The sequence below is a fragment of the Hydra viridissima genome, unplaced genomic scaffold, assembly GCF_058129835.1.
Source record: "Hydra viridissima isolate aposymbiotic clone 2 unplaced genomic scaffold, HvirCarnegie_v1 scaffold_3, whole genome shotgun sequence".
Classification (NCBI taxonomy): Eukaryota; Metazoa; Cnidaria; class Hydrozoa; order Anthoathecata; family Hydridae; genus Hydra; species Hydra viridissima.
The window spans coordinates 1,192,200-1,210,786 of NW_028324302.1; the positions used below are offsets into that span (position 1 = coordinate 1,192,200).

Below are 18,587 nucleotides of genomic sequence, written 5' to 3' on the forward strand. Positions count from 1 at the left end.
TACAAACAACTCCCATCTCATCCAGAATACGCTCTTAGACTTAAAAACTGCCTTGTGGACTACAACAGCAAGCACCTTTAATAGTCTTACTCTGCCAAAAATGTCACATTTTATAATTCCAAAATTGTGCAGCTTATTTTAAAATTGTTTAATTAAATTAGAAAGTAGGTGTTTCTTGAATCAAGAAAAAAAACATAAATTGTGATTGAGAGAAAATTGTTAATTTCTCAATTTAAGAAAATAAAATTTTTGAGTTAAAAGATTTCACCTCTAATATTTGAGTTTTCTTAAACTCTTTATTTCAACTTTTTCAGGTGACTTACCTGATTAAAATTCAAGTTTTATTGCATCTAAAAGTTTTTTTCAGCTTTGAACCTTTACTAAAGCCTCAAGGTGAAAGAAGAGGAAGTCTTAAAATTAACTTATTGTGCAAAATCCCCCAATTTGTGTTATGTGTACATGCATTCCATTATATTTTACAATTTAATTTTACTTTTTAGTTTTTCATGCAAAAATACCCATGGTTAGTTATTGCTTTCCATTTTGAACCTATACTAATGCATAGAAAATGTACATAAAAAAGGCCTATTTTATGAAAATCTAAAAACTGACCTAAAAGTTAGAATTTTTTGATATTTTTCAATAGGCTCTATAATTTTTTATATTGATTGGTGCTCAGGGTAGCAAATACTTCAAAAATTTTCCCCATAGTTGGTCATTTCACTCAAAAGTTTAATAATCCGCTATCCCCAAAAACATCAAGGGCACTATCCCCAAAAATATCAACTGTGTATGGTATATAAATAAAATGCCCACAAGAACAACCACAAAATTCTTTTACTCTAAATGATTTAAAATATTTTCATGCAGAAGTTTTGAAAAAAAAGTTCAGAGATTTTTTTTTTAAGCTTTTAGTATTTTTTAAGTTTTTGGTTCCTATAAATTTCTTGAAGCTATCGGTTTGATGCATTGGTTTTCACTTTCTTTGCCACACCAAAAGTTTGTTCAATTTAAAAAATTCCGAACCTAAATATTCCACCTAACTCTTTGAATCCAGGAATCGCCAGAAGCATTTCGAAAAAATAAACCAACAGCGGTTCCTAGAGTGCCATATAAAATAAAGATAACAATTTTAGTGAACAATAAAAACCATTTTAAGATATTTTAATTAAATTTTGAAATAAGTTGCTTTTAATTAGAACTGATACTTTACTTTCCGTAGGATACATACTTAATTTATGCTATGTAAATGGAGAGAAATGAAATTAATAAGAAACCCACCCATCCATTCTCTGTTTCCGAGGTTGTAAACTTGATCGCGATCTTCCTCTAAGTTTTTTAAAGCATGAAAATCTATTTTTTTAATGATTTTGACAAAATCATTATTGTTTAGTGCAAACCATTTCTTATAATTATTATCAAACCATAGATAATTCTTTTCAGATCTATGAACTGCGTAAAGATTTCTTGAAGGAGTATGACCAACAACAGACCCAATGCGGACATCCAAATCTAGGGTAATATAAACGCATGAGGTTAATTTTATTAAAATATAATTATTTTTACAAGATTTACGGAAAACGTTTTTCTAATATTAATAAAAAATATGAAAGTAGAATTCGTCGCTCTTATAACAAAAGTAATGAGTGTTAGCAATTTATCGCGAAAAGTTTAATTTCTCTATAGTAAGTTGCTATAGCAATCCATATCAAACTTAAGTGATTTATTTAGAGCTTTGAAAAAATTGCTTAATCTCTTGAAAAAACTTTCAGTGATTTTAAATTTTAAAATACTATTTTTATTAAAAATGCATTTTACCTGTCCATAATTGGCCGTCATTGTTTGAGTAATAACACGCCGCTTTCTCTCTGTTAAAAAATCAAGGTCCTCCAATTACATGTGTTTAAATACATATGTACGGAGCTGCGTAACTAATTTCGTAATTTAGCATGTATTTACAAAGACCTTAAAAGAGATAATTTCTAATTAGCGTGTAATATCCTACCTGTTGACAACATGTTGACTCATGCAAACATAAATATGTGAGCTGTTTTGGTCCCAATATATACCTCGGCCGTAACTTTCTGCCAAAAAAAAGCACTATCAGTTTTTTTGTACGTTCAGTTTAAGAAAATCATCATCATACTCTAGCATTCATACAAAAATACAAACTTGGATTAAACCAGCTAAAATATCTTATGTTCTGAGCGCAGATCAAAAGCGTTTTTACAGATTTTTTTTGTAATACGCATTTTTTCTATACATTTAGTATATCTTTATTATGTACTTGATAATCTATTAAGATGTATCAAAATATTTTATGAAAAATATTTTTGTATGAAAAATATTAACCTGCTATGTTTAAATATTTGCATTAGATAAACTCAGTTGTTTCTATGATGTAAAGCAATCATAGTAATTCTCTGACTCCTTAAATTCCACCCTTACACAACACCCTTACATCTTTTATATCCAAGTTTATCTTTAAAATATTCTTCTTTTATAGTAGAGCAATCGTAGAATACTTTCAACTCCATCTGGGACTTCATATTTATATTACTTCAACATTATACGGCATTAACGTAAATACTTATTTCTTACAAATCCAAGAAAAAATTGGTTTAAACAAACTGATAAAAAATGATTAAATGATATAACTTAACTAAATAAGAAATAATAACTAAATTCAAAGTAGATTACCTGCCAATTTATTCTGCTTTGTTTGTAACTTTGATAATTTGCTTTTTGGGCATAATATCTTTTGCCGATACGCTTTAACTTGACTCCATATTATATTTTCGCTATTTAGATAAGAGCACTTTATTGGAATGTCTATTGAAAACGATCCGTCTGTTTCACAGTTTGTCACATTCAAAGTAACACTGGTGCTGTGATTAAAGCCCTTGGCTGGAAAGTTATCGGATATCTACAAAAATAAAGTTGATAAGTTGTGTATTTATTTGTGAAGGTAAAATTCGGAACCCCTTCATGTCCACCCCCCACCAACACACCTTACCCTTTCTTAATACCAAACGCTGATGGAGAGTAGAGGCGGGGCTGGAGGGTTCAAAATTTTGAAACATTTTTAAGTTGAAAGTGGAATGTTTAAATTAAGGATGTACTAATTATTGCTTTGAGCCGCTTATCCATATAGCAGTGTGTAAAAATTTATTAACTGCTAAATTTTTCTAGTGTTTTTGTTATTAATTTTGCACGATTATGATTTGAATAAAATTTGAATTTCTTCCAAAATTTTAAAGTTATCATTCTGAGTAGATTAAGAGGTCACATTTAACTAACAATTGTTAAAAAATATATTTTTTTTTAGCAAAAAGGCAAAAAGTTATGAGGAAAAAATTTTGGTTGTTTATGCACTTTTGCACCCTACTGTATAAGCAATTTGATGGATATTCAAAAGCATCCATTCCCTTGTAATTTCGGAAAAAGGTGCACGGTTATTCTTAAAAAAAAATATCGATTACATATATTAAAATTTATAGCATTATTCCTTCAAAAAAAAAGTAAAAAACTGCTGTTTATCCTTTTATTACTTGACATATTACTTGAAGTATGTGTAAATGGTAAGTAAAAAATTTAGTAATATCAAATACCTAGAGGCCAATTTTGAAATAAATGTAACCTTTAAGTCTAATGAGTGTTTAAAATTGAATTTTTTATACTTTAACTCTGAGATAATTTGTGTTAAGCTATCAAAGACTTTATCATCATAAAATGGTTTCTTGGTTTCTAACGTATGCATGGTTACCAACATTAAATCAAATAATATCTAATGACCTGAGTTTTTTGTAAAATTCTTAACACGAAATATATTGGTATTGATTGATTGGTTGATTATATCAAATAACATCTAATGATGTTTAACGGCTAAAAAAAAACATACAGCACTAGTCCGTATCATCTTTAAGCTCAGAAAACCTTAGTCCTTAGAATGTCTTCGTTTTTAGAACTCAGCTTACAGAAAGCTAACAACTCGAAGACAAAAGCTTGAAGATATCAATTTACCCCTTTTCTTCTTCTTCTTCTGTTCGGCTAAGTTATTGTGTTTTTTTTCTATCCTTTTTACTGTTTATTGGGGGCGAAGAAAACTTAAAGAAAGACAACTTTGAAAGAAAAAAAAATAAACCTTTTATTGTCTTCCCCGCCGCTTCGATTTGCAAACTACCAGTTGCATATTGTGCTTATTAGTTCATACCAGCATTTTTGCGAAGTTTTATCATACTTTCCGAAAGAAACAAAAGAGAAACAGAGAGAAAAAGTTAGTCTAAAAGAAACACATATAGCCACGAGGCAACCCGGTAAAAAAATGATTTTTTTGCCTGATTAAAAAAAAAATGAAACAGAATTTCTAACTCAATGTGTAGAGAAACGTCGCGCATTTCGCTTAAATGCAGTAAAAAATGTTAATCATGTAAATTTCTACCTAGCAAGCACACGACGTTGAAATAACAGTGAAATAACGTCGAAAGTCTAAAATCTACCCTATATCGACATTGAAATATCGCCGTGTGCCTGCTGGGTAGAGGTAATAGATTGTTCTTGCATAAAGTTTGATAATTTATAAAATATATCAATAAAGTAAAAATGTTATTTGAAGACTTCAAGGGAAGACCCAGAGTTGTCCTTTTTATCTACTTTTGAGAAAAATGTAATTTAGCGTTTGAGGGCTTCAGCAGTCCCTAATGTTAAACACTCTCAAACGCCTCAATAATGTCTGATTTTCTTTGTTTTTTGAAAATACTTATTGTTACAAGTAAAAGGTGAGCACCAGCATTTAATGACAAAGACGCAAAAACGAGACTTTTTAAAATTGGGCATCTGTAACTTTTGCCGTTGAGCCTGCTTTTGTAATCCAAGGCTAGTATCTGCTCGCAAGCTCACTTTAAATTTTATCATCTTCAGTAAAAGATGTTTCCATGTTGGACTAAAATGTATTTTTTTTTTTTGATAACCGACATTGTTTTTTGAACTTTGTAAACACAGTTGTAGTGGTAAGACACAGTTGTAGTTGTAGTGTATAAACTTCGAAAATAAATAATTGTAGACAATAATCAAAATTTGATTGGAAACCGTCAATATTGTTAAGTATTCAGTTTGATATTAAAAAGGGGTAGTAGCAGGCTCCTGGTCAAAATTTCTTTTCATCAAATACTTTATCAGAAATATTCAGTTCAAAGTATACATTTTCCCTATAGGGTATTTTTGATTAAAGAACTATGAAGATGTTTGAATTGTATTTTTAAACTAGCGTTGAATTTTAGCTTTTCATCAAGAAGCTCATTAGTTCATCATTGTTATTATTTAACTAAATGTTTGTTCAATGGTTTTAAAAGAAAAATTATTCGACATACCGTATATATAGGTGCATAAGGTGCTACCTTAACAAAGCCGTTAATACTATCTTCTGAATATAGTGAAGCAAACGGGGGTAAAAAGTATTCCCATGTCACATTTTTCGCTTCTTCACTAGGTTCGTATGAGAAGCCTAATTGTATTGAAAAGATGAGCAAGTTGCTAAAATATTAAAACTCATTTTTATAGTTTGGGTAGTTGTTAAAGGTCAAAGCTAAATAATATAAATATACTACTTGTATATAATATAAGCATGCATGACACTTAAGCATATGTAAAATTGTTACGAGCTAGTTGAACTTTGAATTGTATATTCCGAAAAAGTAATGTGCGAGAGAAGTTTAAACAATACAAACTTAAGTTGCGTTTAAAGTTTATACTTTTTCCAACTGCCATCGAAATTTACTTTTAAAGTGGGTTTGCAAAGCTCCATTTTATTCACTAAAACAATAAAGTAATAATTTTAAAAACCGATGAAATAAAAATGCAATAACTAAAACTAATAAGTAAAAAAGAGGCCTTTATAGAAAAAGGTCGCTATTATTGATTGTAGCAGACGCAACAAATTTCTTTGCTAACTAAATATTAACAACGCTTATACTTAGCGCCCGAAACGAATGAGCAGCAAAAACTATCTGCGAGCGAGGCCAAAGACTTTAAATTGATATACTTTTTTCTATATCAAGTATTAAAATTCGAATGGTTTAAATGAATTAGATACACATAGTTTAACCTAAGCTATAAACCTTTATTTATAAATAAAGCTAGCTGTTCTAGTGTTATATTTTTCATCAGACTTTCACCAGTATTAAAAGAATAGATTTGGAGCACTCCTACGCTGAATACATACTGGTTGCCTTAGACCAATACATCAATCATTTGATATTACAGTTTGTAAACTCACTCTCCACAATTGTCTATAAAGATGTTGTAAAAGAAACTTAATAAAGGTTAAGTTAGACTTCTTGAAAATCTGACTGCTTTATCTTTAACTACTGTATACGTTTGAAGGAACTATTTTAAAGAGAGAATTTTATTCACAGTTGATACTTTTTTTATGTGAAACTTAAAAAAAACTGAATTTAATTGTTTAATTCACTAAAATACCTGTTTAGCACAGATCTGCCCTACTCACTATTTTGGGAATTTTCTTTTATACAAAGCAAATCTCACTTTATAACTCAACTCATACCTCGTTCGATATCAGTGATCACATTTTTTGCAGTTCATTTTATAATGTTAAAGACAGTGCGCCGTATGATATGCTGAAAGTCCCTTTTGGTTCTTTATTCTTACTTTTGTCATATTTTTAAATTTTTCTCCGAACGTCTAAGTTTTTATGTAAAAAAAAAAAAATAAAATAAAATGAAAAGTGCAATGTTTTTTTTATTTTTTCATTTTTTACCTTCGCAAACATTGTTAATAATGAAGTTCCGGATATATCCCGGTTGAGCTTGTGTCCAGAGACTGCTTGCATAAACTTTGACATTTTGAAATTCTCTTGCATCTGTGTTGATTGCCTCTAGAAGAACCAGCCCAGCAACCTTAACTTTATATATGTAATTATCTTTTAGCAAATACTGAGTAACTTGTACTTTTGTCCAAACATTTGCAGGAATATTTTGTGACATTACACTAAACATGGTTGAACCATTTACAGCAGAAGATATTTGTAAATCATTTTCCCAAAACCAAACTGATGGCGTTCTGTCACCATAGTTTTCATAGTATCCACCGATTGTTAAATGAATGACATTCGTCCAACTGTTTACAAAAGAGGTTGGTTTAACTTCAAATGACAGTTCATATTCTCTTGGAACGGATTTCAGAGTTGTAAGTAAGTTATTTACTTTGATCTCAACTTCTTCACTTAACCAATAAAGTGCTAAATATATGAAATATATGATAACAGTATTAACAATTAAAATTTTGTAGGGATAGGTGAATGTATTTAGGATCGGATTCTTTCAACTCTTTTTTTCGACTCAAACCAACTTAAAATTAAAATTAGATAATAAAATTAAATTAAAAAATAAAATAAAATACCGTTTTAAACTTTCTTTTTAGGATTGATACAAAAAAATAGAGACATTAAAAACAAAAAATGTTGGTAGTTCCTCCATCAACATTTTTTATCTTTGTTAAACTACAGACTCATTTTATTACACTACAGACTCATTTTATTACACTACAGACTCATTTTATTACACTACAGACTCATTTTATTACACTACAGACTCATTTTATTACACTACAGACTCATTTTATTACACTACAGACTCATTTTATTACACTACAGACTCATTTTAACATTTTTTAAATTGTTCTCTCCTAGTCGAGTTTTCGTACATAGAAGAAATTCACGTACATATATTTTCCAAAGTTAACAATAAATGGTTTATGTAATAAGAAGGAAGGTTTTAAATTAGTTTTAAATTATTTGTACACCAGAATTTTATTTATAGAAAAAAGAGAAATACAAAAAAAAAACAAAGAAAAGCCGAAACTTAAAAAACTATATAAGTTTTTACTGGGAAAGCTTTTTATGCTCATTAAAAACATCTAAATATCCGGAAACATAGTTTCAATAGACTGGTTTGCTATTTTTTTTGTAAATTTTTTAGGCAAAGAAATTCAACAAATGAAATCAAAGCTAATCAAACCCACTAAATGAAAACCATATGAAGGTTTCAGCGACTCATGAGAGTAAAGAGTAATAAAGTTAAGAATTAATATTTAGGTACCAAACGCCCATTGACATTCTGATACTAAAGGATTATCGATATTCTGAAGCTAAATGTGAATCAATATATATTCATATTCCTACAAATATAAATCGAGATATAGACGTAGACTAATAAGCTACTCTAAGCATAATAAAAATAAATTTTAATGGAAAAACATATTTTACTTATGGCATTTACCATTCGTAGCAAATTAAAAGTATTTTACTTTTTAAATGAGCAAATTTGAAACTTTTTTCTAATGATTTTGGATTTAAGGGAAGGAAAAGAGTTTTCTAGGACAAACAATTCCTTTTTTTTATTTACGAATAACAATTATTGTTTCCAGTAATACTTATATACTCCATATTTGAAAGTTACATGTTACTGAATATGCATACTAATACTTTTCTTACAAACATACTAATACTTTTGTATAGGCCGGATACTGCTGCCATAAGAATATTATAAATGGAGCAAAATAATTCACATTTAAAAATATCCTGCAGAACTAACTGTGCTCTTTTTTAAAAAAATCATTTTAGGTAGCCTAATTGTTATTTCTTCGTTATAGTATGGTATAGTCTTATCCAAATATATTTTTTTATCAATCTAGAAATTCCAATAAGTTACCGGGTATAAGTTGCATAACCTTTTAAAGCATCATTACAAAACACATGCAGTCAAAGACAAAGTATTAGGTTTCATAAGGAAATACTTTTATAACCCATCCTAGTGTACATATTGTTTTTTCAAAGTTGTTTTAACAAAGTAAAATAATGCTAATAACTATAAAATTACACACTTAGATTGGCTGTCAAAGGTTACTTATATCGCAGAGGCTAAGGACTAAATCTCCAAAGTATATCTTAATGTTTATAGTCCCCAATACTTTTAGTTAGTCCTTTTGATCGGCGAAAATTCCTCAAGGGAGACATCTAGCTGATTAAAATTATGAACAACACATTTAAAGATTTTTATCAAATCAGCTCTCTTTTCTCTTAGATAAAATGGTTTTATTAAGCCTTTTAAATCTTTCTTCATAATTTAACTTTGAATATTATGGAATTTGTTTTGTTTCTCTGTTTATGACACTTTCAATGAGACATATCTTTTTTCAGAAAAGAACTCCAAGCAGAAGACATTATAGCTGACGTATAACAAGTTAACTATATCATCATTTAGAAATGTTCCTGCCACAAAATAGTTTGCTTTTGAAACTATTGCTTTATTACAACCGTTTTTTACTACGACGCCGAAATCATTTTTAAATTCTATAGTTCGCAATTATTAATCAGCAATGTGGTAATTTCTAATGCTATTGTTATATTTTTTTCTTTTAATAATATTTTTAATATTTAGTTACATACTCCAATCATTTCACTATTTTACAGTAGTATTTATATCTTGCTGTAGATCTTTACGATTACTAATTTGAAAAATTATTTGAAAAATTTTATTTTGCGAGAATTCATTACATGCTTTATTTATCATCTTTTGGAGCTTACAAACATCTGGTGGATACTGTTCGAACAACAATTGCAGAGTTTACCGTTAGTTTATGATGTATTAGCATAAGATTTGCAATTATTTAACTTATATTAGAGATGCTTCGAGACTGTAATAAACTTTTTTTCAGTTCAGTTTATAAATTATTCAGCAATGTTATTTGCTGAGGTAATCCAAACACCAACCATATTATAAGATTAAGTTTGCTAAATAAACGCTCCACATAACAAGTTTTTGTTTTAAAAAATATTTTCATTTAGTTTTATAACATTTATTTTTCTGTAGATAATTATAAATCGCTTTATTCTATTTTCAAATTTCATTGCCATACAGCTTAAAACAATTTACTTAGGCAAACCTTATGGCATCAATTCTTTAATGAATAGCTAAGTAATTATTGATCACTATTTGCTTTTCTTTATCATGTCTAAAGTATCCTACTTCACTTTAAACCATTATGAGAAGTCGGTTTATTGTGCAGTCATCTATTTTTAGTGGTTATCGGATTTTAAGGAAAATTTTCAAAAAAGTACCGCAACATCGAACCAGGGCCTAATCCTTTAAAATTGAAAAATGAGTAATTTATGCAAAACAGGATTTTTGTTACGCAAAAAAAATTTCCAAAAGCTGCAATCTTATAAACTAAATTATGGAGAATTTTTGAGTAAATTATGCACAATTTCTCACGCAAAAAAATTTAAACTTTGCGTAATTACGCAAATTTCAACCTAAGATTGTAGCAGTGCAAAGTTTTGTGCTTTTTTTCATCAAACCACAGATGTCAGCGTTAGTAAACAAAAAGGTTTGTCCTCAAAAAATTTAGAGTTACGTAATATTTAAAAATCCCAGTATATATTAGGTGTTTCAAAAATATTTTTGACGTTTTTCTAAATGTAAAAGTTGAGTTAGAAGTATTGTTTAACTTTATTTAAAATAGTTAAAAATCCATTAAAAACTTGAAGTAGAAACTTTTATTAAAATGGTAAGTTTAAATTAGAGCAAATTCACGATTGAATCGCACCTCCATTCAAACAACTGTGAGTACGCGATTTTTATCTATGTATAAAATTATATAAAACTTATATAAAAGGAGAAAATTGGCAAAAGAAAAGTATTATGATATTTCCTACAATAATGGAGTAAAATTCGTTTAAAAATGCTAATAAGAAAGTTAGTCATCAACCGAAGTGTCGTTTGTCATCTTTATAAATGAAGGTTAATTTTAATCAATCAATATTGAACATTATATATTACTGAGAATACAAATTTTTCCACCTTTAAATTTAAGAAATGCAGACTATTTTTTTTCACTGAACATATATAGTAAAAATTGCATATAGTAATAGTTGTTATAAAGTGAAACATAATACTAGTACTTACTTACAAGTCTTTCAACATATAGATGTAGCACCTATTTGAATTATTTATTTAAGAATAATTTAAATAACTACAAAAAAATTTAAAGGATTTGCTGACGACTGTTCTCATTCTGTGGCATTGGAACTGGAGCCTCTTGAACAACATTGGCCTGAACAACTTCATCTTACTGAAAATCAGCACCATCATTTCCTACAGCAATACACATGTTGTGAAGAACAAATGCACACTGGAAAAATTTTGCAGCAAAGTCCATATTTTTAACACGAAATCTAGTGCTCAATGCATAGAAACGTTGCTTAACAACCCCAAATGCTTGGATTAAAAGGGATTAAAAGCTGAATCATTTTCAAAGACGAATAAAAATTAGTCATTACACTCTAGTTTTCAACCCCATTTTTGTAGAAAGATGGATGCGTATTGGGGCTGAACTATTTCAACGTTTTAACTAAAAATATTTTAATGTTTTCAATTCTTAGTTAAAAAAAGTGAAGTCAACAAAAACTTACATTTTCTATTTTTTATATTTTGTTTACTTCCTTTAAGTGAAGTGGAACAAAATAAATGAAACTGAATAAATGAAATACAGATTAACAAATTTTGTCTAAATGTCAAATCAAAAAAGATTTTGTCAACTTCAAAGCTCATAACTTTGCGAATATTGCAGCTACAGAGGTCCAACTTACCATTTCGGAAAGTTTAAAGCTTGGTGATTTCAAATATGTCAAATATGGTATACATTGGGCCCATATTTTGAAGATACATTTGGCACCATCACTCCAAAAGGAAGGCACAACCTATTATTATTATCTAATCAAGCCATCATGATGGTTGGGAGTTTTAGCAATTGCTAATAAGTCTTACCACTCCATTATAAAGGTTATTCAAATCAAACCAAAATGTCTTTTTAAAAACTGAATTTTTAAACAAATTTATTACATAAATTTTAGTATATACTAATAACTAACAAATGCACTTCACCTAAATACAGTGTCAACACTAATCTTGTGACAGTCTCGGACAACATGATGGAATGCATTGGTCCAAAAAAATGTAGAAAAACTTTGATTTGATCTCTGGCTTACAGGCTCTTGTTTCGACCAGTTTTAGGCTTTAAATGATCATTCAGTTCCTCCTCCTGTAAATTTATAACTTGTTGAGGAACTCAGTAACGTTCACGAAAAGTCTTGTCATCAATATTTTCTTTCATTTAACTGATAAGGCTGTCACTCTTGTAATTCTAGTTCCTTAAACATTCCCATTTCTAAATCTTCATATGATGAATAAGTTGCCATTTTTAGAATACTAAGTATTTATTGAACTTTATAGAAAATTTCAGATCTGTTACAATAATGAAGATTTAATCAAGTAAGTGTATATAAACATAGATAAAATTTAGTGTGTTTGAATTAAAATTTGCCAGTTTATGAAATATTCACCTTTAGTGGAGAGGAGACTGTTCTTTTGCTAATGACAAACTTTACAAATAAGATATTTTTTATGCCAGGTTGAAACATGGTGTATTTTATACTTATGATACTATTAATTTATTTTTTGCTGTTTTTCTCTAATTTGGAAGTAGTAAAATTTATTTTTCAATTTAAAATATTGTAACTTATATTAGTAAGATTAATAAATTGCTTAAGTTATCCAAAATGAAGCAATAAAACAATTTTTCCAGTAAATGCTATTTCCCTTCTTATTACATCACAATTTAAATTTCCATGCAGTAAAGAAAAAATGGTTTGTTATTTAATATTTAACTTCTTCCCCACTAAAATGTTGGAAAAATCATAATACTTTTATTTACCTCATTTACTTCTTTTATATAAGTTTTCACATAGTTAAAAACCACATAATCCGAAGGTGATCACAAATAATACCGATTGCATATTATAAATTATATTTTGAAGATCAACACGGTTTACATTTGCTTCTTTTAAATCAACCTGTTACTAATATAACATTTATTCTATTTATACAAGTTAAAGCTGTTAAAAATAGGTAAATTAGTTTTTCATAGTCTCCATAAATGTACTGTTTATGGCACTTCACATGGGCTGTATATAGCTCACAACCACGCATAATTATAGGATCGGCATGTCCCTTTATATGCAAAATTACAACAAAATAATTTTAAAGTAAATTTTTTCCAATCACCAATCAAATAATCACAGTGTTTGAATAGGGGTTTGTCATTCTACAAAACAAGGGATTGAATGCTAAAGTGTTTTATAATAGAATTTTTTTATTCATTTTTGTATATACAACAACTTTTAACCCTTTGTTTTGTAGAGTAACGGGCGCCTGTTATTAGGTCTTTCATATCTTATACTGCAATCAATCGTGAGTTTGCTCTACTATAAACTTACCATTTTGATAAAAGTTTCCACTTCAAGTTGATGGATTTTTAAATATTTTATAGTTAAATAATTCTTCTCGCCAAATGCTTACTTTTAGTAAAATGTCAAAAATATTGTTGAAACATTTAATATTCAGTGAAATTATGTAACTACGTTTTTCGAGGACAAAACTTTTTGTTTACAAAAGTAGACATCTGTGGTTTGAAGAAAAAATCACACATCTTTGAAGAAAAATCACGAAACTTTGCACTCATTAGAAATTTTGTGTAACTTACTCAAAAATTCTGCGTAATTTTGTTTATAGGATTGCAGTTTAAGAAAACTTTATTTGCGTAAGATTTTATTTGCATTTTTCAGCTTTATAAGATGGGCTCAGGACGCAAAATTGGTTCGGTTAACATAAAAATTTTTTTAAAGCAAAATAAATTTAAAACAAAATTCAGCATATAAAAAGACAAATTTAATCACTTAAAACTGATAAAAAAGCATAATCAATTCTGATAATGGAAATTTTAGGAACGATTGAGACAAAATTATTCCGTGTAATTATTGCTCCTCATTGATGTGTAAGGTAAAAACTGCTATTTAAACAGAAATACTCGTTTCCTAGAAAAGATATTCATAAAATAGAAGAGGTTTTTTTGCTTAAAACGCGTAAAAAGTTTCATAATTTTTCATAATTTTTCATAATTTTAAGGTTTCATAATTTTTTGAATAATAGCGAAAAACATTTTTCCACGAAAATGCAACTGTGTAATTCAAGGTAAAATTTATAACTTAAATCAAAAGAAATTTATCCAAATAAACTTTTTCCTAAAACCATTAAAAACCATAACTTTTTCCTAAAACCATTAAAAACCATGACTGGTACTGGTGCTATTAAAGCTGAGCAAGTGACATCATCAGTTTTGACTTCCATATAGTCATCAACTCATGGGAATGTTAGACTTTGTCTCCCGATGGGGAAAATTTTTTCAATAAAAAGAGGTGTGTTTTTTTAAAAATAGTTATAAACAAATTTTATCTTTCATTTTTGTTTTAATTTAAAGATTTAAAGCGGGCGTTAATAATCTTTTTCATTGCAGGTTCCTTCACAGCATAGCAACTCTTCTAAGAACCTCCCTCTACACCAAATATGTTACAAATTCAACGGAGTATTGGGTTTCTTTAACTAATAGATAAAAAAACTTATGCATCCAGGTTTTTAATAAAAATTTGCTCAAGCTGGGCAGAAGCTTGGTGATAACTTTATAATAACCAGTATTGTCTGACAGCAAATTCAAAACGTCAAGTTGTTCACTTAAGCATCGACAAGTTCAGTGATGTTTTCAAGGCATCTAGGAAGCTTACTGACTTTGGCATTTTATAATTAGAGATACATGAGGAGGTTCTTTCCTTAAAATTAGTTAACTTTAATTTTTACGGAAGAGAGTGAACGTCTCACATTATTTTGCAGATTATGAAATTAATTACTTCACAAGCATCAAAGAGAACATCTGTAAAAGAGCAAGTGATGGAAGCACTCTAACAAAACACTCCAGAAAAATCAAATAGTAAAATCTGTCCTTAGCTTGATACAACTACAATAGAAATGCCATGTGGATTCTTTGGTTATCTTTTCTAACCTTAAGGTTGCAAATATTATTTGTGGTATTCAGTCGCACAACAGCAAGCATCCATGCTGTTGGCGTGATGTTGCATCATTAAACCTTCAGGACTCTGGGCATCTACGTACATTATCAAACATAAGGAGGCTGTTCTTAGGGTTTATAAGCTCAGGTAAAGATATCAGAAATTTGAAGGACTTTAACAACCCAACAAGATCTTACCCGAACAGGTATCGGGCGCCAATAAAAGCCAAATATAATTTTATCGGACTCCGATTACCTAAACGGGTATTACCCAATAACGCTGAAAAAATCGGGTTTTTAAAATTTTTTATACCTGACCCAACGTTAAAAAAATAATGCCCATACGGTTTTGTCGGGTATTCTGTGAAAAAGGTCCATTTGGTTCAAAAATAATTGATGTTTCTAAAAAAATTACCAAAGTGGAATATAACCTTAATAATCGCAATAATTACAATAATCACTTGGCTTTTTGGGAGCCAAACAAAATTTAATATATTTCCTCATGATATTTACGCAATTCGGATGGGAAAATTGCTATATCACCCTTTGATTGAAATACTCTACTCTGATTAATTGTTACAAAAAATTCAAAGCAAAACCAGCAAAAGCGATTGTAAAGCATCATTGTGTGTTATCAAAAATGGTTCCTTTTCAGTTTCTTGAAATGATGTAAGAAAGGTTGTAACTTTAAGTTTTGGAATTAAAATCGGATGTGCGTAAAAGAGAAAAATATTACACAAATATTTGCTAGCCTGTCAAGTGCTCAGTCATCACAAGGCGATGTTGGTACTGAAAACGAAAAAGGAAATGAACGTGAAAAAGAAAATCCAACACTATCTTCAGATCAAGATGACCTGCCCCCTGAGGAGAGCGATGACAAAAACCCAGGCAATACGTTGTCAATTAGTTTATTTTTTTGTTTAGTGTCTTTAAAATTTTATACAGGATGCTAATTGCCTCAAAACATTGTTTAAAGTTGCGAAGAACTCCACACAAGTTGTCTACCTGGAAAAAGGAATGTCTATCTAATTCTTTCTAAGGCTGCTTTTGCTATCCTTAGCATTCCTGCAATTTCAGCATCCTCAGAGCGCTTTTCAGTCTGACAGTCACGAAGGGAAGAAATCGCATGGATACTCCGAAGGGTAAAAAATTGCTCTTTATCAATTGCAACTACTACTCAGTTTGAGAGAAAAATGCCGCTCAAATTCTGCTTCGAAACCAAAAGCTCTTCATCAATTCTAAATGAGGAGCCGGATGATGACATTTAGAAAGCCCCTGTTAATGCAATTAACGTTTTGGACATATATGACATTGAAGAAGAAAAAGAATTTGTCAAAAATGATTATAAAAACCTTGGTTCAGATTTCTTTCAAATTATTTCATGTTAAGAAACTCATAAAAACAAACAGTACATGTCCAAATTTTAAGTGTTTATTTTCTAATCAATATAAAGTAAAAATTCAAAGGAGAAAATACTATATATGCTATAAATTTGCCAGTGTTTTATTTTTGTGATGACTAATATGGTTAGAAAGTTAAGCTTCGGTACCAAAGCTGCATTTATTTTAACATCTTTTTAATCTGTTTCATTTACTCATGTTTAATTAAATCAGTCTGTTTAATTCAGTCTGCTTATTTAAATATTTCTTTAACTTACTTTCAGCTTAAATAAGTTTAATTAACTACCTTTTTTAAATTTTAATATACGCAATTGAAAGACTCTTCTAAAGATGGTAAAATAACTATAAGCAATAACTCGTAGCGAATTTTAGTGACTTTTAGCGATTTTCGCAATTTTTAAAAATTTTTTACTAAGGTTTACCTTTAAACCAAAGACATAATTTTCTGCGTTAAAGAACCGATTTTGGTGAAGTACAATAGAGGTACTTCATTAGGAATTTAACTATTTAATACTTATGAAATTTGAATTAATTTTTTTAGTTTGAGCATACCACATGTGCCAGAAATATATAGCAGTAGTATGAGTAACATCTTTGCTACCATAGTATGAACCTAAAAATGTATAAAAACTATAGAGTAAAAATTATTACATTTAAAATGTTAACTCAATAAAGCTGACAACAAACCTTGTTCTAAAATCGTTTAAATACGTTTAGCCATATTTTCTTCTCTATTTTGAAATACGTTTAGCCATATTTTCTTCTCTATTTTGAAATTCAATTAGTTGTTACAACTACTTTAAAAGGGTTGATAACAAAATTTATTATTTATGCCGTTTGATAAGTATGTCGACTACATCAATGCTTAATTTATGATCTGTTTTCTGTGATAAAAGATCGCAGAATTCGAAGTTTTATTTAAACGATTGGCTGTTTACAATTTTTAGCTAAACTAAAACTAATGTTTTTTAATAGATTTTGTAAAAGTGTTTTGATTACAATTTTACTTCAAAAATACTTCGAAAAACTTTAAGAAACTTAAAAAGAAATGTGATAATGGAATTCAAACATAAAACAAATACCTTAAGAACTCATGAAATAAATACTTTCTTCGTGAAGTATGCTATTTTATTTGTAGTAACTCGTCTACTTATCGATAATAAGTGAAATTTATTTTTTCTAATATAAAGTAAGATAAGAAAATCTCATGGAAAATTCATGATTATTCTCTCACTTGTGAGCTTGCGAGTGCTTCTTTATATTTATTATAGCTTGATTTTAGTTCGTCATATATAGGTCAATACGTTTTGAAAAAATCTACCAGGCAAAACTATAATAATTTAGATTTTTTATCATATCTTGTTCAATTCAGAAAAGAGCAATATTGCCTTTTAATCTTTTGTCTGTTTTTACTTCATGTCAATCAATTTTTAGTATTTCAATGAACATAATCTCATCCTTGAAATACGTTTTTAAATTACAATAATAGTATTGCACGAAATAATCTTCCTTTTCGCAAAAATATTTCATTTCTGACATGCTATTGACTTCTGTCAAGAAACAGAATCTATCTGAAAATATTTACTAATATTTACTTTTTGTCATCACAAGTAAAAGCCTATTAACCATAGCAAGAAAGTTTTATCAAATTGTTCACTGGTTTACATAAATGCATCTGTGCCATTGATTTAACTTTAATCAAAGAACTTTTCGCTTTTATAACTTTAGTTTTCCTGTAATCACACGAAACAATTTGTTTTTCTAATTGCTAGTTAACATAAAAGTTTCAAAACCGTACTTACCATATTAATTAACTATTTTTATTAGATTCTACGTCGGAAAAAGATGGTCTCGACTATCAAATAAAAATATTTTCAAATACTTTCTGAGCAGTGATACATAAAATAAGTATGACTGAAAGCTTCAGTATTAATCAAGAAGATTATTCTTTTTTGCTTGAAAATATTGATAATGAAATTGAAATAGTTGTGGAGGATTTTTTTGAGCTAGATATTAAAGTGTTAGTGGACTTGTTATCAGAGGATTTCGAATTAGAGCTCATACCACCAGCAATTTCTACTGAAAATAATTTTATCTTTTCCAGGATTATGCACAAGGTTTGTGATGCAATCTTTAACTTGAGAAAAATACACATTCACTGTCCTGAAAATTCTTGAGGACTTGTAAAGAAATGTTTTGAGATTGCAAGGATGG

The 18,587-nt window shown here is 28.9% G+C and overlaps 1 protein-coding gene across 5 annotated transcripts; it reads right to left on the reverse strand.

Moving 5' to 3' along the window:
- Nucleotides 1–819: 819 nt before the first annotated feature.
- LOC149890535 (uncharacterized) lies at nucleotides 820–17,189 on the reverse strand. 5 transcript variants are annotated; one of them, XM_090082926.1, is made up of 10 exons: nucleotides 17,061–17,189; nucleotides 16,926–16,986; nucleotides 6,776–7,255; nucleotides 5,751–5,811; nucleotides 5,397–5,532; nucleotides 2,701–2,926; nucleotides 2,006–2,084; nucleotides 1,819–1,868; nucleotides 1,282–1,512; nucleotides 820–1,100 (listed from the first exon to the last, which is right to left on the reverse strand). In XM_090082926.1, exons 2-10 carry the CDS (start codon nucleotides 16,975–16,977, stop codon nucleotides 1,027–1,029), a joined length of 1,389 nt encoding a protein of 462 aa, XP_089939052.1. In that variant the 5' UTR covers nucleotides 16,978–16,986; nucleotides 17,061–17,189; the 3' UTR covers nucleotides 820–1,026. The 5 variants fall into 5 exon arrangements, with proteins under 5 accessions (XP_089939052.1, XP_089939050.1, XP_089939053.1 ...); XM_090082924.1 differs by having other exon boundaries at nucleotides 5,370–5,532; XM_090082927.1 differs by having other exon boundaries at nucleotides 5,370–5,503; nucleotides 17,061–17,152.
- Between the last annotated feature and the right edge of the window lie 1,398 nt (nucleotides 17,190–18,587).

Bases quoted from the DNA above. Each gene is read 5' to 3' on its own strand.
- LOC149890535 (XM_090082924.1), bottom strand. From the start codon at position 16,977: ATGGTAGCAAAGATGTTACTCATACTACTGCTATATATTTCTGGCACA. The intron at 5,812-6,775 runs GTAAAAAATGAA...TTATTGTTTTAG, and splicing joins TATTAACAATGTTTGCGAAG to TGAATAAAATGGAGCTTTGC. The intron at 1,101-1,281 runs GTGGGTTTCTTA...ATGGCACTCTAG, and splicing joins CGGAAACAGAGAATGGATGG to GAACCGCTGTTGGTTTATTT.